The following is a 26,253-nucleotide window of genomic DNA, read 5'->3' on the forward strand; positions in this document are numbered from 1 at the left end:
AGATTGCACAAATATACTGAACAAAAATATAAATGCAACATGTAAAGTGTTGGTCACATGTTTCATGAGCTGAAATAAAAGATCCCAGGAATGTTACATACTCACAAAAAGCTAATTTCTCTCAAATTTTGTGCACAAATTTCTTTACCTCACTGTTAGTGAGCATTTCTCCTTTGCCAAGATCATCCATCCACCTGACAGGTGTGGCATATCAAGAAGCTGATTAAACAGCATGATCATTACACAGGTGCACCTTGTGCTGGGGACAATAAAAAGTCAATCTAAAATGTGCAGTTTTGCCACAACGCAATGCCACAAATGTCTCAAGTTTTGAGGGAGCATGCAATTGGCATGCTGACTGCAGAAATCTCTACCAGAGCTGTTGCCATATAATTGAATGTTAATTTCCCTACCATAAGCTGCCTTCAATGTAATTTTAGACAATTTGGCAGTGCGTCCAACCGGCCTCAAAACCGCAGAACAAGTGCAACCACGCCAGCCCATCACCTCCACATCCAGCTTCTTCACCTGCAGGATCGTCTGAGACCAGCCACCCGGACAGCTGATGAAACAGGAGTATTTCTGTCTGTAATAAAGCCCATTTGTGGGGGGAAAATAATTCTGGTTGGCTGGGCCTGGCTCCCAAGTGGGTGGGCCTATGCCCTCCCAAGCCCACCCATGGCTTGATTAGGGCCTAATTTATTTATTTCAATTGACTGATTTCCTTATATATTCCTTACAACTGTAACTCAGTAAAATCGTTGAAATTGTTGCATTTCTACATTTTTTCAGTATTGTATGTAGATTTGCCTGGCTGCACTTTTTAGGAGCAACTTTTTCAGTCTATGTATTTACTGCCATGGTGGCAAAACAATTTCCCTCTGGGAACATATGAAGTACACTACAATTCAACTCAATTGAAGTTATGAAATACTATTATTGTGGCGGTGGGCTTTAAAATGGATGCTATAACCCCTCTATTATTGCAGAGATTTCAATGTGATAACAATGAAGGCAAAAACCAACGTGGGATGAATTGATGAGCAGCTAACATCCCCACACAAACACAAATCACAAATGCATGTTGTTTAATCCCTGTTTTGATTGTTTTATTTTTCTGTGGTTGGTCTCCACCCACGACACGTCAAATGCAATTGGTTTTAATGCCTTTCTCATAAAAGTTTAAGTCCCTTGCAAAAGCATGAACTCTGGAACCACTCATTTAAAATGTAATTTAATAAACATAATGCCTTCTCTGTCTCCCTCCCTTCCTCTCTCTTTTTCCATTTCAATCTATTGGGGACCATGAAGTTGGGATTTATGCTCCTGTTAAGTTCCCCAGTGACTAGCATGGCTCAGCAAAATGCCAGTGACTAGAGCAACTTTTACCACAGCAATATCTTTCTTTCAGCTCTATGGTGTCATAGACCCATCTTGAGGAGCACACAGTAAAAAGGAAAAATTATCTCCCGGGCTGAATAGGATTTTGGAAGACATTGACAAGTAGGATCAATAGTATTATGGATGGTAGACTGACTAATGTACTCAATTGTTGTCCTCACTGGTTGGGCTTGCCTGCTGTGACAAATTTCTTTAATGGCTATGTGAATGTTTAAATTGATTAATATTAGAATGTAAAGTCTCACTCACAACTGGGTGGGTCATGACTGTACTTAGTTGTGAATCTGCATATGATTAATACATTGTTTGAATGTTATTGTGTTGCCTGAGTCATACATTGAAATGTTTTTTTAACCTTTATTTAACTAGGAAAGTCAGTTAAGAACAAATTCTTATTTACAATGACGGTCTAGGAACAGTGGGTTAACTGCCTTGTTCAGGGGCAGAACAACAGATTTCTACCTTTTCAGCTCGATGATTCGATCTCGCAATGCTCTAACCACTAGGCTACCTGCCGCCCTGTGATGGCTGTTGTGCACAATAATAGTTATTCATTTGTATTAGTAAGTTATATGAAAAGTTCATATTTGTTTTGGTACATCAGTTGACTATTCGTTAATCAACAATATTGACCTTCATGTATACTATGCTCAAACCCATTAGAAATTGGCAGTCAAACATTATAGATGCACTTACAAATACAGGCTAATAGCCAAAAGACAGTGGAGAGCTTTTTACCATTACAATAACATTCCAGGATTCCACAGATACTTTAACCCTCATGGGAACTCATCTCTGTCAAATTGCCAATAGTCAGGCTCAGGGTCTACAAGAACAACACCACTAGAGTCTTCAAGGGTTGGATAGCCTACTCTTGCAATGAAGCAACAGACATTTCATTCATTTGGGCTCCTGAGTGGTGCAGGGGTCTAAGGCACTGCATCTCAGTGCTAGAGGCGTCACTATAGACACCATGGATCGAATCCAGGCTGTATCACAACCGGCAGTGATTCGGAGTCCCATAGGGCACCCGCAGAATTGGCCCAGCGTCGGCCGTCATTGTAAATAAAAATGTGTTCTTAACTGACTTGCCTAGTTAAATAAAGGTAAAACATATGATGAAGAGATCTGTTTTATTTATTGTTGCTGAAATTATAATATTCCTATTCGAGTTTTGTTGTCTCTGGTTTTGGTGCTCACACGTACACAATGTGATGGCAATCGCCAACTTTCTAATTGTACGGTCATTTATACTCTGTCCTCGAGGTTGCATGACTTCGAGCGAACAAATGGCGCGCATTGTGGTAAGTGTAGTTTCCACGTGCGCATGGTATGAGAGCTCCTACATTGAACAATGGAATGCAGTTTCTTTGTTATTCCGTTCAGTCATTAGAAAGACATATTTCCCCCCGGTATTCAGTCAGATGGGTGTAAATCTATACTAACCATGTGCAACAAATAATTTATCAAAATGCGGTTATTTGTTTTAGGGGGAGAAACGCCAAACAATTGAGAACTACATGTCCCATGGTGTGTTGGTTAATTTTTCCTGCACGCCGCCTCTCCCTCTGCCTGCGTGTTCCAAAGGAGGCTGTCAGGCTGAGTTCAGGGAAAACACAGAGCTGCCGATCTGTCAATCATAATTAGCAAACACAGGGAGTGAAACTGGGAGGAAGGTCGGTGAAACGCTACGTTTTTGGGTGAAAAGGCATTGTACTTTCCGTGAAACAATTATGCGTCGGAAAGGAGGGGAAAATAAGTATCCTAGTGTGCTTAAAAATATTTGTTCTACTTTGGAAGGAATTGCATAAAAGCGCGTTCACTGAAAGCCAAACTCGGCGAGTTTCACTTGCAAGCAACTATTCTGCTTGGAGTACGAAACATATCCCGAAGAAGGTAACCACGGACGCACGACACTTTGGGATTTAATTTGGCTATTTAACACACTTCTTGACAAAAGTGGTTGATACATTTCAGAGGACTGTCTTAAAGTCGCTGTTGGTGACTCGCAGCGCAGACTAGGAGGTGTGACGGTATTTATCGCTTACCCAACTCATAAAATCTCAACCAATGCGACATTGTAATTTTTTTCTGTTTGTTTTTTTCTTCTCCATTGACCGCTCCCTGTCAATATTTGCAGGTTCACTCAAAACAATCTCGGCCCAAACATCCAGACGGCGAGGAAGAAAGGAGGAAAGATGAGCGGGGGAGATGTGGTATGCTCGGGCTGGTTAAGAAAATCTCCTCCAGAAAAAAAGTTGAGACGTTACGTAAGTCAGCTTGATCATATTCATATCTTGCTTTGGATCGTTACCACAGAGCGGATACATTGTAGCTATGCAAATGTAACACTTTCGATTATTTCGAATTTGCGTACGTTGCCTCGCTAATCATTTCCCCCAGCTGCACAACGTTTATGCAGCATCTCGAATCTTTGTTTGCTACAACAAAACTATCGACAATTCATGAATAGCAAGAAGTGGATTTCAAATCCGATTGTAGTATTGTCAAGTGACAATGGCCTCCTAAGCTACATCTTGTTATGATGACAGCCTGCATGCTGTTGAGTTTTTCAGTGATTTTATGCAAATTCCAACAGTGGGCCTATTTCAAAGCATTCATGAAAATGGTCCCATACTGTGCAACATTCGCATTCCACGGCAAGGCAACTGAATTGCTCGTCTGTCTAGTCATAGCGTAATAGTTTGAGCACAAGCTTCAATGTCAAAATCCTAAGTGTAGGTTTGACTAATGTACGGCTCTAACAAACAGATCACATTGACAACTCTCACAATGTCGTGAATGAATTCCAATTGACTTGTGTTCTTAAAAGGAATGCTTTTGAAAGTAGTTCCTGGTTGTCACAGGAAATGAGAATGTTCAGTCTTCTCCATAGTCTAGTCTATGTAGACTAGGGAAACACACTTCTCACGCCACTTCGATACCGAAGGTACTGTTTTTGTAGCAGGTTAGGAGAACTTACGCAGCAGGTTAGGAGACTGAGGTTAAGGTTACCAAAAATGCTCTCCTAACCTGCAACAAATCACGTTGTATCAAAGTGGAGTGAAGAGTGTCCCATGTAGACTCAAGACTCTGCCTAGTTACGAGACAGGGGGGTATCCCAATATAAATCAGTACAGTATTGAAATTGCAATGTATTTTTTCATATCACAGTTGCATAGCTAGAACATGATTATGCAAAATAATGGTTGTCTCTCTATAAATCACACACTTCTTCGGAAGCTGGATGTCATTGTTGATAGTCTTACATGACCTTTGTTTTTTTAACCTGAAAAGTATTAACATTCTCAGACCCATAATGAAATTGCCACCCTGTATATGTCCCCTTTCTTTACTGTGTGACTCAGTTGGCTGTATATTAGTTCCCATGATATTGGATCTGTTATCTATCCAAAGAACATCTATCGCCATTGTATTCGTGGGCCCTCTATCAGTTGTATTTGCTCCTAATCTACAAAGATGGCGTATTAAAGAGACTGCACGTCACAACTCTGAGACACAAATTACCAATTTCAAAAGAGTCTTGCTGTGTCCAAAAGGCTGTTAAGCATTGTATTTGTGGCTTATTGGATATCTCTATTGATGTTTGCGTTAGGAACTGGACGGCCCTGCGCTCTACATGTTTTCACAGCAACCACAGTTGTCCTCATCCGATCTCTCAGGGAGAACCTCGATTGTATACCCCTCGTGTCCTCTCTCCTCGCCGCCGCCTCAAACCCCATTGGAGGTGAAGGACCTCTGGCTTTCTGGGGCAAGAGGAGGATGTGAGGAGTATGCAATTGAGATTCTCCCAATGTCTCTGGTTGGCCATACTGAACCAAGGCATCGCCTGCCAAATACCATTCCTTCTGTCCTCCCTCCACTGATGTTATGATCAATCTGAATCTGCACAGAACTCAGTTCATTGTTCCCCATGCCTAGGACAGGAGTTTTTCCTGACTGCAGCCCTACTTAGTCCTTGTTTTTTCGGTTACTGGCCCGACGCTCTAACCACTAGGCTACCTGCCGCCCCAAAGTTAGAGCCTGCATCGAGGGCCCAGAGCGATTCCTGTTCAGGTCACATGGTCAGGATAAGAAGTCCAGCCCCTAGTCATGATCAATCGGCACCCGGAGCTCAACACTCCCTCTGTCCTTGTGAAGTGTGACAGTCAGCCAGGGGGGTGTTTGGGTTACTGTGGGATTGCTAGTGCTGGTGACACACTAACCATGGTGATACAGTAACCATGCCCTCCCACAGCAGGAACAGATGAGACAGGAGACTCTGATCACATGACACTTAGTGACCAAAGTTCCTTATTCCCAAGACACAGGGAGGCCGTGTGTGGTGTTTTAACTGGAGGGTAGTGTAGGGAGCCAGCCCAGCTGCTGCGCACACTGAGGTTGTGTAACTGCTAACTTGGTGGACTGCGACACCCTGAGGTGTTCATTCATCAAGTCCATCTTACTTACAGCATGTCACTCTGAAGTGACAGACTGGGAACACTTATCCTTATGTGGATGGAGCACTGAGAACGGTCTACTCCCTTAAAAAGTGGACATTTTGTTAAGTGCATAATCCAATGGATAAATGCAGTGTTGCATTTCACCAGGCCCCTGAGCAAACTGATTGTGACCTGATTGCACTGTAGCTTACTACTTCACTACCCTCAGGTCTATAGACTAGTGTGTATTCATCTCACCCTACATCCATTAGGCCCTAAGAATGTGTTTATCTATTTGTATGATTTGGTACGTGTCCATTCTGGCCTAAATGGCTTCATTGTGCCCCTATAACAGCCCGTTCTACTGCTGCCTCTTTGTGGCCCTGTAGGAACAGCCTGTTCTACTGCTGTCTCTGAACAACTCTTTGACCCAATTCATCTGATTCACACTTCTGCCAAAGCCTGGCGGCGTCTGTTTAAACACCGCTTTTGTAACCTTTTGTGTGTGTACGTTTTGGAACTGTGTGTGTGTGTGTCGTTAATGGTGTAATACAATATGAATGGCTGTATTTTGACCCTCCAGTGTTAATAGGATCTGTGTGGTGTAGATGAGGCCCTGCATGCAGTATGAGAAGGAACACTGATCACTGGCAAATTGTTATTTCTGGTTGAAGCTGTTAGCTGGAGCCCCCACTGAGTTACACTAGGCCATGTGTGTGCGACCCACTTGCTGAGTGTGTGAAACTGGCCGGGTGTGTCTGTGTGTGTGGCAGTGGCTAACGACAGCAGCGGTTGTGGGTGGAGGCGACCTCACTTGAGCCCTCTCAGGACGGCCTGGGACTGTGAATAACAGAACCCATTATGCCTAACACAGCCTACGGGTCCTCAGGATTACGCCGTAACCACGACATCATGACCCGGTTTCAGGTGCCCATCCAGATTATAGGCCAACCTCATAATATACACTACCGTTCAAAAGTTTGGGGTCACTTAGAAACTTCCTTGTTTTGAAAGTAAAGCACTTCAAAAAAATAAAAAAAAACATCAAATTGATCAGAAATACAGTGTAGACATTGTTAATGTTTTAAATGACTATTTTAGCTGGAAACGGCTGCTTTTAAAAATGTTTTTAATGGAATTTCTACTTAGGCGTACAGAGGCCCATTATCAGCAACTGTCACTCCTGTGTTCCAATGGCACGTTGTGTTAGCTAATCCAAGTTTATCATTTTAAAAGGCTAATTGATAATTAGAAAAACCTTTTGCAATTATGTTAGCACAGCTGTAAACTGTTGTTCTGATTTTATAGAAGCAGTTAAACTGGCCTTTAGACTAGTTGAGTATCTGGAGCATCAGCATTTGTGGGTTTGATTTACAGGTTCAAAATGTCCAGAAACAAAACTTTCTTCTGAAACTTGTCAGTCTATTCTTGTTCTGAGAAATGAAGGCTATTCCATGCTAGAAATTACCAAGAAACTGAAGATCTCGTACAATGCTGTATACTACTCCCTTCACAGAACAGCGAAAACTGGCTCTAACCAGAATAGAAAGAGTGGGAGGCCCCGGTGCACAACTGAGCAAGAGGACAAGTACATTAGTGTCTAGTTTGAGAAACAGACACCTCAAGTCCTCAACTGGGAGCTTCATTAAATAGTACCCGCAAAACACCTGTCTCAACATCAACAGTGAAGAGGTGACTCCGGGATGCTGGCCTTCTAGGCAGAGTTGCAAAGAAAAAGCCATATCTCAGACTGGCCAATAAAAATAAAATATTAAGATGGGCAAAAGAACACAGACACTGAACTCTGCCTAGAAGGCCAGCATCCCGGAGTCGCCTCTTCACTGACGATGAGACTGGTGTTTTGCGGGTACTGTTTAATGAAGCTGCCAGTTGAGGACTTGTGAGGGGTCTAATGTACTTGTTCTCTAATGTACTAATGTACTCTAATGTACTTGTTCTCTTGCTCAGTTGTGCACCGGAGCCTCCCACTCCTTTTTCAATTCTGGTTAGACAGTTTGCGCTGAAACCGAACAGCGAAGGGAGTAGTACACAGCGTTGTACGAGATCTTCACTTTCCTGGCAATTTCTCACATGGAATAGCCTTCATTTCTCAGAACAAGAATAGACTGACGAGTTTCAGAAGAAAGTTCTTTGTTTCTGACCATTTTGAGCCTATAATCGAACCCACAAATGCTGATGCTCCAGATACTTAACCAGTCTACAAAAGGTGAGTTTTATAGCTTCTTTAATCAGAACAACAGTTTTCAGCTGTGCTAACATAATTGCGAAAGGGTTTTATAATGATCAATTAGCCTTTATAAAAAGCTAATCCAAGTTTTATAAAACACACCGTGCCATTGGAGCACAGGAGTGATGGTTGCTGATAATGGACCTCTGTATGCCTATGTAGATATTCCATTAAAAAAAATGAATATTTCCAGCTGCAATAGTCATTTACAACATAAACAATGTCTACACTGTATTTCTGATGTTATTTTAATGGACAAAGAAATGTGCTTTTCTTTCAAAAACAAGGATATTTCTAATTGACCCTGAACTTTTGAACGGTAGTGTAGGTCTAATTCTGGCAAGGGTTCTGAATGTAAAGGTGACCTTACAGATACAGGGATGGGTATTTCGTGTGTGTGTGTGTGTGTGTGTGTAGAGGCGTTGACTGAGAGGGGGGGTCAGAGGTTGTTCTGCTGCTTTTTGTAAGGGAAACGGGTCATCTATAGACTGTATAGGTTGATCTAAGTAGAGCTTCTGTTTGTGTGCCCTCTCATTCTCCAGTGTTGACCCTTACTGTCTGAGCATTCATCCTCTACTCTCCACAGTAGCTCCAGTCCAGACACGTAGTCCTGCCGGCTGCCGGGAGGTTAACCACTCTGGGCAAAGTTTGTCCCCGGCTGGCCAGCTCAGCCCCTGATTGGACGAGATCAAGGGTTAAACTGTTCAGCGGCCTGCCTGTGTCTGCAGCACCGCCCTGTTTACCGGCAGGCAGAGCACTGGGCCGCTCAAAGTGCACACTAAGGCCTTTTTTCTATTTTGTGGAGAGTGGAGACATGTAGGCACACAGACAGCGTATATAGTGGGAGTGTAACCATGACAGTGCAGGGCCCCAGAGAAAGGGGTCTCTATCATATGGCTAGGGGCCATACGCTGGCATATAGACTTCATGGACCACAGTGTTGTGGGTGTTTAGTGTGTTTCAGGTTTATCCATACACAGGATAGGTATTTTTTCAATTTGATATATTATAGCCCTCAAATTCAACTCTGGACCTCAAAGCCAGTTCCGCTGCTTTTTTTCATTGTTCCCCTCTAATCAGGTGCTGATTTAGACCTGGGACACCAGGTGGGTGTAATTCATTATCAGGTAGAAGAGAGTACCAGCAGGCTCCGGACCTCGTAGAGTAGGCTTGAATACCCCTGGCCTATAGGATGTATTAATGTAAGGTCACATTCAGAAGCGTTGCGTTCTCCTTTCTCGTCTTGGTGAGATGGTATGAGGAAACCTACCACAACCACTCCAGTCTGATTTTTCCCAGCCGCAGAAATGTAAACGTTTTCTCTGAACATGCAACTCTGTTAGGTTTTCATTTCATTGACATTGCACTTTCCATCTTTCTTTTTTACAAACTTCCTCTTTCGTTTCTCGCCTCTCTCGCAATCTGGGAATTTATGGAGGTATCACTTGTAAAGCTTTCATCAAAGAGAGTGCCCTGCAGGTTGTGTGTCTTGAGACATCTGCGCTGTGTTTTCTAAACTACCCAAGGAAATTAAAGGGGATAAAAGTTGGTTGTTACTTCGTCAGCTCCACTTAATGTGCAAAGACAGTTGAGGCCGGGAGGCAGCAGGGGGAATCTCTCTCGGTGTCCCCTCCCCATATGGCGACATGGATCGCTCCTCTCCTCCATAGGAAGCTCAGTTGGTTGGTCCCATCCAAAGCATTCCGAGGGGTTATTCACGCTGTGCTTTTCCCATCCTTTCCCTCACAGGGCCTCAGTGTTTGAACAACAACACTCCGGAGACAGGCTGACACAACGAGCTGAGAGGGAAAATGTTGAACCCTGAAGGTCCCTGTTTTGAGTGTCTCTCTCTTTTTCTGTCCCAAATGGGCACTGATCTAAAGTAGTGCACTATATAGGGAATATGGTGCTTTTGGGACAAATCCATAGGATGATGGCAGTAGACTCACTGAGGACATCCTCTAGCCGGCTCAGAAAATATCCTTCCACTCCTGTAAATGTCTCTCCACCAGCTTGAGGGAGTCTGTCTCCTGACCTGAACCACTTACTATATGTAGCTCGCTGCAGCGCCCTGTAAGCCATTACTCGTGCTCAAGCCTAATTTAACACTTTTGATTTGCGACCAACCAAGGGGGAAATTCTGCAACTTCTGAACAAACGACAGAGCGGACGGATAGACAGACGGAACTCAGTGGAGTGGTCAAACGAAACAAAGGAATCGCTTTTTTGTTGAGTACAGGATTCATTAAATCTGCTTAGCAAGTGGAACAGAGAAGCGCTTGTGTGGCGTTAGCGTAACAGGCTATTCCTAGCCAGCAGTCAGCATACATTATTGTTGAAGACCAGGGCTCTCCAACCCTGTTCCTGGAGAGCTACTCTCCTGTAGGTTTTCACTGCAACCCCAGTTTATCAACCAGCTAATTATTAGAATCAGGTGCGCTAGATTAGGGTTGGAGTGAAAACAACCTACAGGACAGTAGATCTCCAGGAACAGATTTGGAGAGCCCCTGTGTCCCAAACAGCACTATTCCCTATGTATTGCACTGCTTTTGTTCCATATATAGTACACTACTTATTGATCAGTGTCCCATTTGGGATGCAGAGTATGTTCTCCTGGCTACCACGACAACGGAACAGTCCATTTTGAAAAGCAGCAGACTGATGTTGTGTGGGCGTAGTCATGCCCAGAAAATGGATTGCATCGGCCATCAATTATTTAAATGTCCATTAGAAATATAAATAAAAAAGAAAGGCATACAAAATTAATGCAGGGTGATATCTTGTTGACGCAGCAATTACAATGCTGTTACATATCACATACACCCTGTTTATCCCTCTTTTCAGTCGTTTCGAAAGACTGAAATTAAAGTTGAAATATTTTCCAAACAGATTAACTGCCTCAGACCCATTCGTTGTTTGTATTTGAATGATTCTCCAAAAAATAAAACGACCACCTGACTTGTGTTTATGTACCCAGAGCTCCACCAGTATCACCAGACGACCCAAGGCGCTTTTTGTTTGTCTAAGTTTTCATTTTCTTGTTTACGTAGCGGGGGCCGCTTGAAACCCAATCATGACATGATAAACAATGGGCATAACCACAATAACACAGCAGCCAATTAAAGCTAAGCGCTATGAATAAAGTTTGGGTTATTTTACAGGGACACACACATGGGTGAAAACCTCCTCCGCCAGTGTTTTATAACATCGAGGAAGCCTGATTTAACATGACCTGTGCGGTCTGGAGAGGTAGTGTATGTGAGCGGCTTGTTTTTCACTCAGGTTTGTGTGTGTGTGGCAACGGGAGTGCTCGCTTTCGCCTGGTTTGGTTTTATTGTAGTGTAGTTAGCAATTCAGTGATGAAAGCCGTAGGTCTGTTATAACAGACACTAGACAGTTAAAGTATGCACACTTTCTGCCTGATAGTCTGTCTGGGACTCAGGGAGCAAGAATAGGCCTGGAGTTGACCCACGGCCAAAAACCCACAGGCTTCGTGCTACAGCAGGTACGTGTAGCTGGTCAGACGAGGCACACTGTCTGACAGCGTGGACTATAGTGATATCATAACAGGGATAAGATCTATTCAACTTCTGAGTTATTACATATTTATAACTAAGTATACATTATCTGTATTTCCTTGTGGTCTGACTTGTCCTTGTCCTATTAGTGTTGTGGAGTGGGAAAGCCCACCAGCACAGACCCCATCCTTCCCCATATGTAACAATTTCCTTGCGTCACTCACTACCACTGTGTGGACAGCCCTGGTGACCAGTTCTCTGTTTCTGTGGCTATTCTCATCAACTGCGGCGGTGGTCATGTGGCGTTCTAGGCCCATGTCGTCTTTCCAAAGTCCGCCTGTTATAACTCCCAACGCGCTCCGCTGACAAACATTGCTAATAATGCTACCACCCCCCCACCCCCCTATTCTTCTCTCCCTCTCTCCTTACCACTCCTCTTGGGGAAAATAGCAACTAGTTGGAAGTTAATTCCTCCCCCTTTAAACAACACTGTTTGCTTTTTGTCACGTTGCTTGGTGGCTGGGCTGCTGGCCTCGCTTGGTGCAGTCTGTAAACAGATGTGTTCCTTTATTGCCTGGCTCTTGCTGTTTACACTGTCATTGAGTCTTTATCTATCTCCCGCTGAGTGTACAAAACATTACAAACACCTTCCTAATATTGAGTTGCACCCCCCCTTTCCCCCTCAACATCCTCAAGTCGTCAGGACATGGACTGAAAGGTGTCAAGCCTTCCACAGGGATGCTGGCCCATGTTGACTCCAATGCATCCCACAGTTGTCAAGTTGGCTGGATGTCCTTTGATGGTGAACCATTCTTGATACACACAGGAAACTGTTGTGTGAGAGACCCTACAGCATTGCAGTTGTTGACACAAACCAGTGAGCCTGGCACCTACTACCATACCCCGTTGAAAGGCACTTCAATTGTTTGTCGTGCCCATTCACCCTCTGAATGGCACACATACACAACCCATGTCTCAAGGCTTAAATTCTTCTTCAACCTGTCTCCTCCCCTTCATCTACGTTCTACACTGATTGAAGTGGATTTAACAAGTGACACCAATAAGGGATCATAACTTTCACCTGGTCAGTCTGTCATGGAAACAGCAGGTGTCCTTAATGTTTTGTGCACTGTGTGTGTGTGTGTGTGTGTGTAACACACACACACACACACACAGACTCTTTCTGTTTTTTGTGTGGAAACTCTCCTGTGGTTGTGGTAGAGCTCCACAGTCACATGGCGTTATGGTTGATTATGCCAACTCTAACACTATCCAGACCCAGTTCTTATGAAGCACAGATAAGACACTTCTCCAGACTCTTGGCATGGCTGTTGTGCACAAGGCTGGATATGTTTAAATGCTAGCCTGTATCCAGGGCAGACAATTAAGCCACATTTGGTCCTAAATTATGCAATGCAGGCTACACACATGCAGCTTGCAGTACGATATAATATGAACGTGTTCAGAGTTCAACTTAAGAAATCGTTATTTATTGTTCCATGTTAAGCCAGTCCAGTGACGTCTGGCTGGAAAAATGGCTCGCTGTAAAGATATTGCCTGGCTACCCAAACGCTACGCCACGACCACGGATGCTAGTTTCTTCTCTGCAATTTGTCTTGAGTACCTACTACCTCCCCGACGCAAACATTCTAACCGCTCTGATTGGTCAGAAACCGAGAGGTTGGGCCGGAACACTCGTGGGTGAAGTGTCGTTTTTATTTTTTTACATTTGTCATTGGCTTTGATACTCTGATTGGCTAGAGATGATCCAATTGCTGATTACTTTGTTCTGTACAACACCCCTTTATTTTGACGTTGCCATCGTTGAAGTAGTTTGGCGGTCTCAGACTGAATTATGTAGCAAACAGAGCAGCGGAAGAATTCAGTTGGAGTCATCGGGCTAGTAAAAATAGACCTTATGACAGAGCGAGAGGCTATTTCCAGCCCCAACTTTGAGTCCTACTGCTGTTCCAGAGAGAGGGGGCTGCTGCAGGGACCCAGGAGCACACAGATGTCCAAAGATGGTCCCTTTGCTTTGGCCTCTCAGGCAGAGCTGTCTTCCCCTTCCAGCAGCTCACGGAACCAGACCATAGAAATACAAATATGACCTGCAGGCCATCCACCCATCACAGAACATTGACTTGAATGGGAATGCTTTTTCTAGTGATCCTGTTTCTATGGTCCAGACCACTGGATTGTTTGTGCAGTCATGGGAACAAGTCTCTAAAGCTGAGAGTGTATGGAGCCTGTTTATAAGCACATGTGAAATCGTCCTGGAAGGAGTTCAGGACCAGTTCCGAGGCTAAGTGAGCAAGGTGTGTGTGCATGTGTTTGGTGTGTGCATTTTGGGATATTCCAGAATGTCAATCAATAATCTCCTCCACCTCCTCATAGGCCATCAGTAGGCAGAGAGAGAGCGAGTGGGAGGGAGAGAAAGGAAGGAAAATAAAAGATGCACCGAGCTAGCCTCAAACCCACACCATTAGCCAGCCTCAATCAGCCTACTCTGTCCCTCTCCCTGCTCAGGGCTCCTCTTGGCAGGCTGTGGCAGTAGGAATGTGAGCCTCTTCTGTGCTTCTGCTGTGTTCAGTGAGGGCTGGCTTCTGCTGGCTGATTTGTTGTTTCTGCTGAGCGCAGCGCTGAGTCTGATGGAGGAAAAAGGCGCAGCTCCCTGGCGCCCCAGCCACGGCATGGCGTCCGCTTCCTGTGTGCGGTGCTGATGGCTACCAGATGTCTGGAGAGAGGGAAGAGAGAATAGTGGTCTACCATGCTGGTGTCTAGTGCTTTTCGTTCTGTTTCACTTTTGTGCTACCTCTTTTTCCCCTCGGTCACTCTCGGTCACTCTCTCTCGGTCACTCTCTGACAACTCCTCTCTGGGTCGTTCTGTCGCTCGGTCACTCTCTGACAACTCCTCTCTGGGTCGTTCTGTCGCTCGGTCACTCTCTCTGGGTCACTCTGTCTCCTCCTTTCTCTGTCTCTAACCTAATCCCACAGTTTGTGGGTGTGTATCAGGGTGTGAGCTGCTGCTGTAGCTGTTTAACCCAGTAGAGGTTGTTAACTGCCTGTCTGTCTCAGTCCTCCTCTTAGTCTTATAGTTGTGCCTCTTCCCAGATCCACTCTCATAGAAAAGACATGCTTCATTAGAAACAACCATTAAATCATCTTCCCTCCTCCTTCTGCATGTCTTGGCCACATCCCAAATGGCACCCTATTACTTATCTAGTGCACTACTTTTTGACTAGGGCCCATAGGGCTCATGTCAGAAGTAGTGCACTATGTAGGTTGCCATTTTGGGACGCAGACATGAACTAGATGAGCATAACTGGGCCATAAAGCCTGTAATGCTACATTTTAATATCCAGACCTCATACATTTTACAGCCGCTGTAATTCATGGTCGTTGAGAGAAAATGGTGTGCCCTTCACATTTCAGTGTTTAGTGACTTTACTGTTTGATCTAGAGATCTGGACTGTTTGTGACTCTTTATCAAGCCATGTGAGTGGTCTACTGTTGAGTCGACCACAAGGGACCGTGTGTAAGTGGCTTTACCTCATTACATAACTAATATTATGCGCATTTTTCAGTATGTCACTCATTTTACTGTTTGGTATGGATTGTCAAACGTGTGCGCATGCAGCCCCGCCCCCCTGTGGCGGCTCACCTGTCGTCTCTGCCACATGTACACGCACCTGTGCTTCTGCAGGGCCTTCATACAGGCTCTAGACCCACTGCTGCTGTGGCCCAGCCCCTCTTTGTGTGGCCCAATCTCCCCTCTTGAGGATTCCTGTGTGTGTTTGTGTGAGGGGGGGGAGGGGACACCCTGGAGACAAGCTGTGAAATGCCCGCCGCCGCCCTGTGTAATTTCTCGGGTTACTGCGAGTCAGCCGGGCCCATACGGACAGACCGTACACTCCTACCTACCTCTATCACTCTCTTTCTCTCTCTTTTTCTCTTTTTGTCTTGTTCTTTCTCTCTTTAAAAAAAAATATTATCGAAATGAGTTTATACCAGAGAAAAAGAGATGTGTGTAGTCAAGAGGGAGATGGCGAGAGGGGCAGGCCAGTCCTTTCTTAGCCTGTCCTTTATGAGTGTCCTGTGGCCAGCCTGATTGCATTATAGAGTTCTGCTCTGGTGCTGCTCGATATCTCTGGCCTGGCTACCAGCCAGAGGAAGGAGGTGAGACTCCCCCCTCCCAGTGAAGACCCTGTTGTGAGAGTGGGCTAGTTTACACTCCCTCTGATTGGTGGCTGAGAAACGGTGAACTCCCACCTTCTCTCTCAGTATTCCCGTGAACTCTCCCAACGTTATTTCCGTATGTCTCTCGGGTACGTCTCGGAACCCTGTGGAATAGCTTGAGTGCTCGACCCATCGACATTTTGTAGAGCCGACTTTGTCTCTCGCTCTCGCTCTGATATACCAATGGCATTTGGCTAGGAGACTGGACTGGTCGATCAGGCATTGAATTCCAGGTCAGTACTACTATGCAGAATGGAAGAGTTTTTGTTTTATTTATTGTTGAGGGAATTCTATTGAGTTTACTACTGCTTATCTGTACATTTTGGGGATTTCCAACTATATACCCTGGCTTTATGGTTCCCAGGTGGACTGACAGGCTGCAGGTGTTCACACAACTCAAGACACCAGCCGTTGGAGCTTAGCTCTTTACTGCTACCTTAACACACATCAACTCAGCTTCCCCTATGCAGAAACCATACAGCCTGTGACAGAGCCTCTAACTGTTGGGTCAGTGAAAGTGATGTGGTTTTGAGCTGAACAACGATCATCCCAAAAACAAAAGATCCTTCCTCATAGTTTATTCGTAAAGTAATGGACAACATTCCAGAAAGTATTCTGACTTGCTGGTTGTCTGGAAGGGATTTGTTGTTTACAGTAGATAGGCCTCAGCCAGATACTGCTCTTTCAACTAGAACTTATCGATCAACAGGCCATTATGTTGATCAGTGTTATGCCCATACATGTGGTTATGTGTGGCTCCCAAGTGGCGCAGCGGTCTAAGGCACTGCATCTCAGTGCAAGAGGCGTCACTGCAGTCCCTGGTTTGAATCCACATCCGGCTGTGATTGGGAGTCCCATAGGGCGGCGCACAATTGGCCCAGCGTCGTCTGGGTTTGGCCGGAGTAGGCCGTCATTGTAAATAAGAATTTGCTCTTAATTGACTTGCCTAGTTAAATAAAGTAAAAGGTCTGGCATTGGCAATGCATTCATTGTCTTACTTCCTTAACATATAATACATGGCATAGCCTTGTCTTGGTCTGTTTTGTGTGTTCAGCTCCACTATGCCAGTGTGTGGTTTGGACCACTACTCTGATGGCCATTTGGCTTGTCGAGTTGTGCGCTCAGTCATTCTCCTTGTGTGTATAGACCAGACACGCACTCGCAGGCCGAGACAGACCACGGCAGAACTAAGAGGGGAATTGTCTGGGCCGCTGTTCTTCCCCTTAGCCTGGCTGCTCGCTCTCTGCAGCCAAGAAACACTGATCATGTGAACAGCCCAGCCCTGCCAATGGAATGTGTTGAATTCCTAAAGATGCAGTTTTGACAAACACATGTGACTTGTGGGGGGGGGGGGGGGGGGGGGCTGCTGTACATGTTTTGATCCTCAACCTTTGTACAGATGTTATTGTTGAGAACCATATCAGGCGAAGAGGAGATGTAGAAGGGGAGGGAAGTCTCTGCCACCTACCTCCACCATGCCTGCTCCCCCACGTTAAGTAGACAAACGCTGTTGAACATCACAGCTAGAAATGTCATGAGTAGAACCTACAGTATTCCTCCTAACATGAGAGAGCATGTTTGTTCCACGTAATATATTTTATATCTGAGCCTTCCACATTGTTGTGCCCTGTACTGCTATAGTCAGATGACCCAGTCCGAGCCCTTATGTCCTGTCCCCCATCACTTCTCACGGCTGATCGGTTGCCAGTTCCACTAACAACAATCCCCCTTAACTGAATACTATCCTGCATAAATTGAATAGGCTACTGTATAGCAACAAGGGCAATTAACTACATAAATATGGGAATCGCTCTTAGTGGCGGTTCCCATTGGATAAACAATTAACGCTAGTGTGTGTGTGTGTGTGCATCTGGAAGTAACAGTAGTCCGATGTCATTGCAGGCCTATTAGGACGGAAGGACACATTTCAAACTCAAATCAATCAATCCTTCAACCAATTAATAACTCAATAAACCTAAAAATCTACTAGTCAATTCTCAGGTTATTGGGTTAAGCTGATAGGGGTCAACCTACTGTATGATTGACTTAATCAGATGGTATATAGTGGTATACTTCTCTCTGCAGTCTGTCTATCCGATATAAGGAATTCTAAACTAGAATTCTAAACTAATCTGAAACATGGATTACTGTTGCTTAATTTAATATTTAGGCAAACAAATTGCTCTTGTTTTCTGTAATACAACCCATCTGATTTGATGACGTAGGCCTACACCACAAATGGGCTCGTTTTGCGTAGTTGAAGTATTCACACATACATATACAAGAGATGACTGTATTTCTGTGCTTTCCCTACAAACCCGCATCAAGGGAACACATGGACTCCACCTCTGTTCAATTGTCAGTTAGATAGAAGCCAGTGGGTGTTGTGTTCTCCATTGGGCTAATCAGTGCTTGACTTTGGCAGGAGCTCACCGGAGCTGAGTACTGGCACGTCAGATTTTCTACTGCTTGAGCTCCTGTTCCTCTTAAAGAATATTAGCTCAAAAGTATTGGGGAGCTCCTGCACCTAAATATAAACAGTACTGTCCCCCAAAATGAGTACTTGAACCTATTTCAGTCTAAGTCAAGCACTGGGGATAATAGCTATTGAGCTTTGGTTTCTGTTGCTCCATCCCTCTACCACAAACCAACATCTATACAGCTCCACCAGCCAATAGCGAAAGTGCATGAAGATGGCAGCCATCATGTACTTACCACAAGTCACATAAGTTGCATGGACTCACTCTGTGTACAATACTAGTGTTTAACTTGATTTTTGAATGACTACCTCACCTCTACTCACATATACAATTATCTGTAAGGTCCCTCAGTCAAATCAAATGTTATTTGTCACGTGTCGGATGCAACAGGTGTAGTGTGAACTGCTTACTTACAAGCCCTTAACCAACAATGCAGTTCAAGAAAAGAAAAATATAAAAATATTTACTAAATAAACTAAAGTAACACAATAAAATAACAATACCGACGCTATATATAGGTGGTACCGATAGCGAGTCAATGTACAGGTTAGGTAATTTGTATGTTGGTAGGGGTAAAGTGACAATGCATAGATAATAAATAGCGAGTAACAGCAGTGTAAAAACAAAGTGGGGGGGTGTCAATGAAAATAGTCCGGGTGGCCATTTGATGAATTGTTCTGCGGGGGTAGAAGGGGGTAGAATTGTGGGTAGAAGCTGTTAAGGAGCCTTTTGTACCTAGACTTGGTGATCCGTTACCGCTTGCAGAGAGAACAGTCTATGACTTGGGTGACTGGAGCCTTAGAATTTTTGGGGGGCCTTCCTCTGACACTGCCTAGTATATACAGTTGAAGTCGGAAGTTTACATACACTTAGGTTGAGTCATTAAAACTCGTTTTTCAACCACTCCACAAATTTCTTGTTAACAAACTATAGTTTCGGCAAGTCTGTTAGGACATCTACTTTGTGCATGACACAAGTAATTTTTACAACAATTGTGTAAGACAGATTATTCCACTTATAATTCACTGTATCACAATTCCAGTGGGTCAGAAGTTTACATACACTAAGTTGACTGTGCCTTTAAACAGCTTGGAAAATTCCAGAAAATTATGTCATGGCTTCAGAAGCTTCTGATAGGCTAATTGATTTGAGTCAATTGGAGGTCCTACCCTCACATCACACCCATTGGCTGTGCTGCTCATGCATTGAATCTGCTCCTCAAGGACATCATGGCACTGAAAACAACGGATACACTCTACAAGAGAGCCAAGGAAATTGTTAGGTATGTGAAGGGTCAACAAGTTATAGCAGCAATCTACCTCACGATGCAAGTGAGAAGAATAAGAGCACCACATTGAAGCTGCCCAGCAACACTCGTTGGGGTGGTGTTGTCATCATGTTTGACAGTCTCTTGGAGGAGAAGGAGTCTCTCCAAGAAATGGCCTTATCACAGTCTGTTGATATCGACAGCCCCATCAGGATCCTCCTGGATCATGTATATTGGGAGAAAGTGGTAAGCAACCTGAAACTCCTGAAACCTATAGCAGCTGCTATTGCAAGGATTGAGAGCGACAATGCCACAATGATGTTCAGACTGCTTGCAGATATAAGAGAATAAATCTGTACTGCCCTGCCCACTTCACTGTTGCTCCAAGCAGAGGTAACTGCAGTTCTGAAATAAATCAAAAAGCTTGAAGACCTCTGCCTGAAGCCCATACACACCACAGTGTACATGTTGGTCCTCGAGTATGCTGGCAATAGCATCCTGTCTGGTGCAGAGATTAACAAGGCCTATGGTGTCATCACTACCGTGTCTCGCCACCTTGGCCTGGATATGGGCAAGGTTCTTGGCATTCTTGGCAGTCTGGCGAAGTACACTTTCAAGCAAGGGCTTTGGGATGGAGACGAAATATGGCAGTCATGCCAACATATCTCATCAGCCACCTGGTGGAAGGGACTTTATGGATCTGCGGCTCTTTCCCCTGTTGCCTCCATTCTCCAAATCCCACCAACATCAGCCACTTCAGAGCGCAACTGGTCCTTATTTGGGAACACACACACCAAAGCACACAACATGCTGACCAATACAAGGGTTGAAAAATTGGTTGCCATCCGGGCAAATTTGAGGAATTTTGAGCCTGACGAGCCGTCCTCAACAAGGTTGGAAAGTGACATTGAAGATGAGGCCTCAGAGTATGATGTTCAAGAGCTGGACATTGAGGTCATCCAGGGAGAAGACATGGAAGCCTTAGAGAAAGACAAGCAAAGCTTTAGTTTCTAGACTATCATTTTAAAGATGTAAGATGAAAATGTTTTTGAGATGCGATGTATCATTGGGCTCATTCAATATTCCCTTTTTGTTGTTCAGTGAAATCATCCCATGTGAAGAGTCAACTAATTTAATTAAAGTTCAACTTATAAGGCAAAACGTTTGTTTCTGTCTCCATATGATATTGTAAATATATCCAATGCAAAAAACATCTACATGTAAATGGTATTAATATTAATTTGCATATATTTCCGTAAATTCCTATGGAAAGTTTCCAACTTTTGAATATTCCCCAAAATGTGCAACCCTAGTTTGGACCATGATAGTTTGTTTGTGATGTGGACACCAAGGAACTTGAAACTCTCGTACCCGCCACCGCCCCATCAATGTGAATGGGGGCGTGTTCGGTCCTCCTTTTCCTGTAGTCCACGATCATCTCCTTTGTCTTGCTCACCTTGAGGGAGATGTTGTTGTCCTGGCACCCTTGTTGCAAACAGAAAGCATGTTTTGGAATATTTTTATTCTGTACAGGCTTCCTTTTCACTCTCAATTAGGTTAGTATTGCGGAGTAACTACAATCCTCAGTTTTCTCCTATCACAATCATTAAACTCTGTTTTAAAAGTTCCCATCGGCCTCATTGTGAAATCCCTGAGCGGTTTCCTTCCTCTCCGGCAACTAAGTTAAGAAGGATGCCTGTATCTTTAGGGAGGTCAGAGACCTGGCAGTGTGGACTCACTAAATTAATACTGGTAAAAATATTTTTGTCCTGAATAAAAAGTGTTATGTTTGGAGCAAATACAACATATTATTGAGTACCACACTCCATATTTTCAAGCATAGTGTTGGTTGCATCATGTAATGGGTATTCGTGTAATTTTTTATGACTGGGGAGTTTTTCAGGATAAAAAAATAAAAACGTAATGGGGCTAAGCACAGGCAAAATCCTAGAGAAACCTGGTTGTCTGTTTTCTACTAGACACTGGTGAATTAATCTCCCACTTGCCTCCACTCTCACTTCCCTACAATTCCTCTCAGACGCAAACAAATGTAAACAACAAAATTGTGTCACAATACTGATGTAAAAACGGTCATTTAGAACGCAAAAACCAGCCCATTTATGTGGCAGAGCGTAATATAGTGGCTTGGGTGAAATTGCTCCTGTAACACAGTAGGCTGTCATTAGGCTAGCCTTGTTCTATCTATGGGAACATACACAGCAGACTCACTGTAAGCTCTAAATAGCCTACGGGCCATTGGCTTTCATTATTTTAGATTATTAAAGTTTATGTCCACTGGGTTCACAGAAACCCTCTGTCCTGTGGGCCAAAACAGTCAAGAGTAATGTTATGGATGGAGTAAGGGGCTGGGCCGCTGCTTTATTTGGTGGTGCTGCTGCTATTGCTCATGCCGTTAAGAGAACGAGAGACTGGCTGGCTCTGTTATGTTGATGGATAGAGGGATGGAGACATTTAGTAGTGGTTTGGTGGAGTGGGATAGGAGGGCGGTGGTGGTGGGGTTATCTTGACGAATCACTGGAGAGGAGACGCAGACAGAAAAAAACAAAATCCCATTTGGATTGGTTAGTCCGGAGAGAGTCTTGTCTCCAGCAGCAGTGAAAGCAAACTGTTATGCTGTCTGTCTTGACGACTGTAAATAGACAGCTGCACAGTTCTCTACTCCTGTCTTCTCGTTGTCCATCAAGGTGTTTTTGCTCTGTTAGTCACTGTCTGCTCCATGAGGTTCTTCAGATACCAGTAAAGTCCTAGTTGTGCCTTAATGTCTTGAATCTACAGTGAACTGTTGCGCTCCACCACTGTCAAATACATTATGTTTGGAAAAGTTATCGTTCCATGTAAAACAGTGCTAACCTCATGCAGTTCAGTTGTGCCCATAGTTTCTCACATCTGCAGTGTTATGAACGGTTGCACTCCTGAATGCTGCACCGCTGGTGTTAACAGAGTAGCATGTCAATAGCCCACTGCTCATAGTTCCAGAGAACTGCTTCAGGAGTAGGAAGTGGGGTGGTTGCTGTTCTTTCCATGAACACAGTGGTGTTTACCCCATTTAAGGAACTGAAACCCCCTGCAGGCTCTCAGCTGTAGTGTGCAGAGTTTAACAGGAGAGGCACATGACACAATTCTCAGGAACGCATACACAGGCACTGACACACACACACACACACACACACACACACTGACAGACGCGCGCGTACACACACACACACACACACGCGCATCCCAGTCAGAAACGCGCATCCCAGTCAAACACGCACAGACATCCCAGTCAGGAACACTCACACAGACAGAGAGAATTTGATTTGTCACATGCTTTGTAATTAACAGGTGTAGACTAACAGTGAAATGCTTACTTACTGGTCCTTTACCACAATTGATAACCTAACTCGTTGCACACATCATAGCACTTAGTCACCCCCCCATGTGTACAAGCCTCCTGGGCCTGAGTAGGCACAAGTCAACCCCCGTCCTCTGTAAAAAGGGCCAAAAAACATCTAGAAAACTATTTGAGAAATTGCTGACATTGTTTTGGGGCTGCTTGCGTTAGGCCTGACTTGATTGTTTTGGGGCTGCTTGCGTTAGGCCTGACTTGATTGTTTTGGGGCTGCTTGCGTTAGGCCTGACTTGATTGTTTTGGGGCTGCTTGCGTTAGGCCTGACTTGATTGTTTTGGGGCTGCTTGCGTTAGGCCTGACTTGGGAAATGGTTCACGTTTCTCCTCCTGCTGCTGCCTCGTGGCTCCAATCACAGACACACTATGCACGTGCTCACAGACAATCCCCTTCAATCGAAAGTGAAGCACGGTGTCGGTATCGGTGTGATAATCTGGGCCAGTGAGCAGGGTTCCTAGGGACTGGTGGAGAGGGGGAGGTATCTCTCCTTGCTGTCTGAACAACATGCCTCAACAGGCCCAACACCTTTTAACGCTTCTTAGAGGAAACACACACAGGAACGTCATGTGACTGGAGTCACTATAGAAACGCCAGGATTATGATCCTCAAATGGATATACCTGCACTTGTAGGAGGAGACAGGTGTGGTATAACTTGATTTAAAATAAACTGCTTCTCACTGCTTAATTTAGTTGCGCTTGTTGAAGCGTTCACATTTGCAAGTAGTGTGTGAGAGCTTTTAGCCTCCATAAGGAGTGTTTGATTATAGGAGGTCAAGTATTGCAGTCGTGTTGGTCGCTATATGTTTTAGAACAAAATCATTTGTAAATACTAATTTTACACTGAGTGTACCAAACACCTGCTCTATCCATGACAGACTGACCAGGTGAATCCAGGTGAAAGCTATGATCCCTTATTGATGTCACTTGTTAAATCTACTTCAATCAGTGTAGATGAAGGGGAGGAGACGGGTTAAAGAAGGATTTTTAAGCCTTGAGACAATTGAGACATGGTTTGTGTGTGTGCTATTCAGAGGGTGAATGGGCAAGACAAAAAATGTAAGTGCCTTTCAACAGGGTATGGTAGTAGATGCCAGGCACAACGTTTTGAGTGTGCCAAGAACTGCAACGCTGCTGGGGTTTTCCACGCTCAGTAGTTTGTGTATCAAGAATGGTCCACCACACAAAGGACCTCCAACCATCTTGACACAACTGTGGGAAGCACTCGAGTCAACATGGGCCAGCATCCCTGTGGAACGCTTTCGACACCTTGTATAGTCGATGCTGCGATGAATTGAGGCTGTTCTGAGGGCAAAAAGGGGTGCAGCTCAATATTAAGAAGGTGTTAATGTTTTGTACACTGTGTACTCTAGTGGTTTGGTGAGGAAACAAAAACGTGATGTCCCTTGCGACATCAAGCACATCCACAAACCACATGTCTGTTACTGTGTCCGTTGAGTCCGTTCCATTTCCTTATCTTTAGATATAGTCAGTGCGACTTCAGGCCCATTTCCTTTCCCTCCTCCTTAGTCATAGAGCAGAGGAATTGGATTATGGTTGAATCAACGCAGCCCGGGGCAGTAAATGTGATTTAGTCTGGGTTAGCTCTGCTCTCTGATTGGATTAGAGACGGTCTATGTCTGCTGCTGGTCACTGTCTTCAGACACTCAGGATGGGACCCAGGAGAGAGGGGGGGAGTGTGTGTGTATACTGGCCAGGGATTCCCTGTTAGATGCATACACACTTATGCAGACATGTAAACACATGCATGCATTCACTATGGCTGCCACAGTAATCGTATGAATGTGTAACTGACAATTATGGACAGTAAACGTTTGTGTATATATATATTGTCATCGTCTCAATATATTCATATTTGAGAGGGGGATTTGAACTTTAACTGTTTTCCATTTTTCTGTGAAAAGGGTAAGGTTCGTAATTATTTTACGAGCAGAACCACATGGTCGGGAGTGAAATCTTTAAGTATGTCGTAGCTCAATTTTGAAGATTCATTAGAAGTGCACATTTTTTTACAAATAAAAAATGACCATTATGACTCATTTGCATGAGAATGAATCGTTACCCAAAATCACGTAATCGTCACAGCCCTAGCATTCACACTCAAGCACTCAAACCCACATGACACAGGCATGCACGTACACACACACCCTCAGTGGGCAGTGAGAAGGTCTGGTCATGTGTCTGTCTGGCTGGCGTCTCCACCACCCACAGCCTGCTGCTGTAGTGTAGATGCTCTACTCTACTGATTAGTGCTGTCTCTCTCTGGTTCCATCAGCTTCATCAACATACTGTGGTTGTGTCTGTCAGAAGTTAACCTGTCCTTCATGGGTAGTGGTGAAGTCCCGACTTATTAGGCATATCATCGTCTTTTGACCATCTGTTAGTAGGGTCATGAACTTTGCATGACGACGTATGACAACAGGTTGGAACGGACTCAACAGGTTGTCAGCAGGCCTTGTGGGCCAGACATAAGGAGAACTAAGGTCCTGACTCCATTTGGCCACAGCCTGGCGAGGGGCGGACGGTGAGGGTGTTGTCTGTCCTGCCTCGCCGCTGTACGACTGGCCTAGCTAGTGTGGGCCCCTCTCCTCTCGGTGGAAACAGCCTGTCGTAGCTGAGCGGGGAATAGGAGGTGGAGGGGAGGGGAGGTGGCCTCTGTTATTTTCAGTCCATTGTGTCTACTTCCTGTGGGCCAGTGGTTATTGGAGCAGGGTGTTAGACTTGACGGCGGTGGGGAGGAAAGGAACCAGACTTGGTCGACTCGACGCTGGCTGGCTGGCAAGCAGCTTGGATGACTAGCTACCACGCTCCTGTCTTCGCTTCCCTATACCTGTCTCCACTCCGAATCGGCACCACCAGGTAAAACATTGCCCCCTGATTTCGTTGGCATACTAGTGGTAGCCATGTTTTCCTCTTGTTGCAATGCAGGTTTTTTACTTGTTGGGGAAATTAGGTTCGAACCACATGTCTGGCGGGTAACACCTACCCTCACTCAGCGCCTATGGTGCCTAAAGTCAGACGTTGTAGATCGTCTGTCCGCGGCTTGTTTGTTTATCCGTTGCGTGTGGACAGTGTTTGACGCCGCCGCAAAAACCCAGTTACACGGGAGACAGGAAGTGGGCTGTGGAAGTGTGCCATCCGCCCTCACTCTTATGTAAGGTGAAGCCTCCTCCAGGGTGGCCGTTGTAGGCGACGTGTATTATTTGAAGACTAGGAGACGAAGCTGGGCGGTA

The 26,253-nt window shown here is 44.7% G+C and overlaps 1 protein-coding gene across 11 annotated transcripts in view; it reads left to right on the forward strand.

The window, feature by feature from the left end:
- The first annotated feature begins 2,998 nt into the window (after window positions 1-2,998).
- The window catches only part of gab1 (GRB2-associated binding protein 1), a 63,717-nt gene continuing 40,462 nt past the window's right edge, over window positions 2,999-26,253 (forward strand). For 2 of the 11 annotated variants that reach the window (XM_038981643.1, XM_038981648.1), the window contains exons 1-2: window positions 3,004-3,426; window positions 3,542-3,671. In XM_038981643.1, the coding sequence (XP_038837571.1) occupies window positions 3,600-3,671 (72 nt within the window). In that variant the 5' untranslated portion in view covers window positions 3,004-3,426; window positions 3,542-3,599. Of the gene's footprint in view, window positions 3,435-3,541; window positions 3,672-26,253 lie in introns of all 11 variants that reach the window. The other 9 variants (XM_038981649.1, XM_038981650.1, XM_038981645.1 and 6 more) reach the window with 8 other exon arrangements.

This window comes from Salvelinus namaycush, chromosome 42 (assembly GCF_016432855.1).
Source record: "Salvelinus namaycush isolate Seneca chromosome 42, SaNama_1.0, whole genome shotgun sequence".
NCBI lineage: Eukaryota > Metazoa > Chordata > Actinopteri > Salmoniformes > Salmonidae > Salvelinus > Salvelinus namaycush.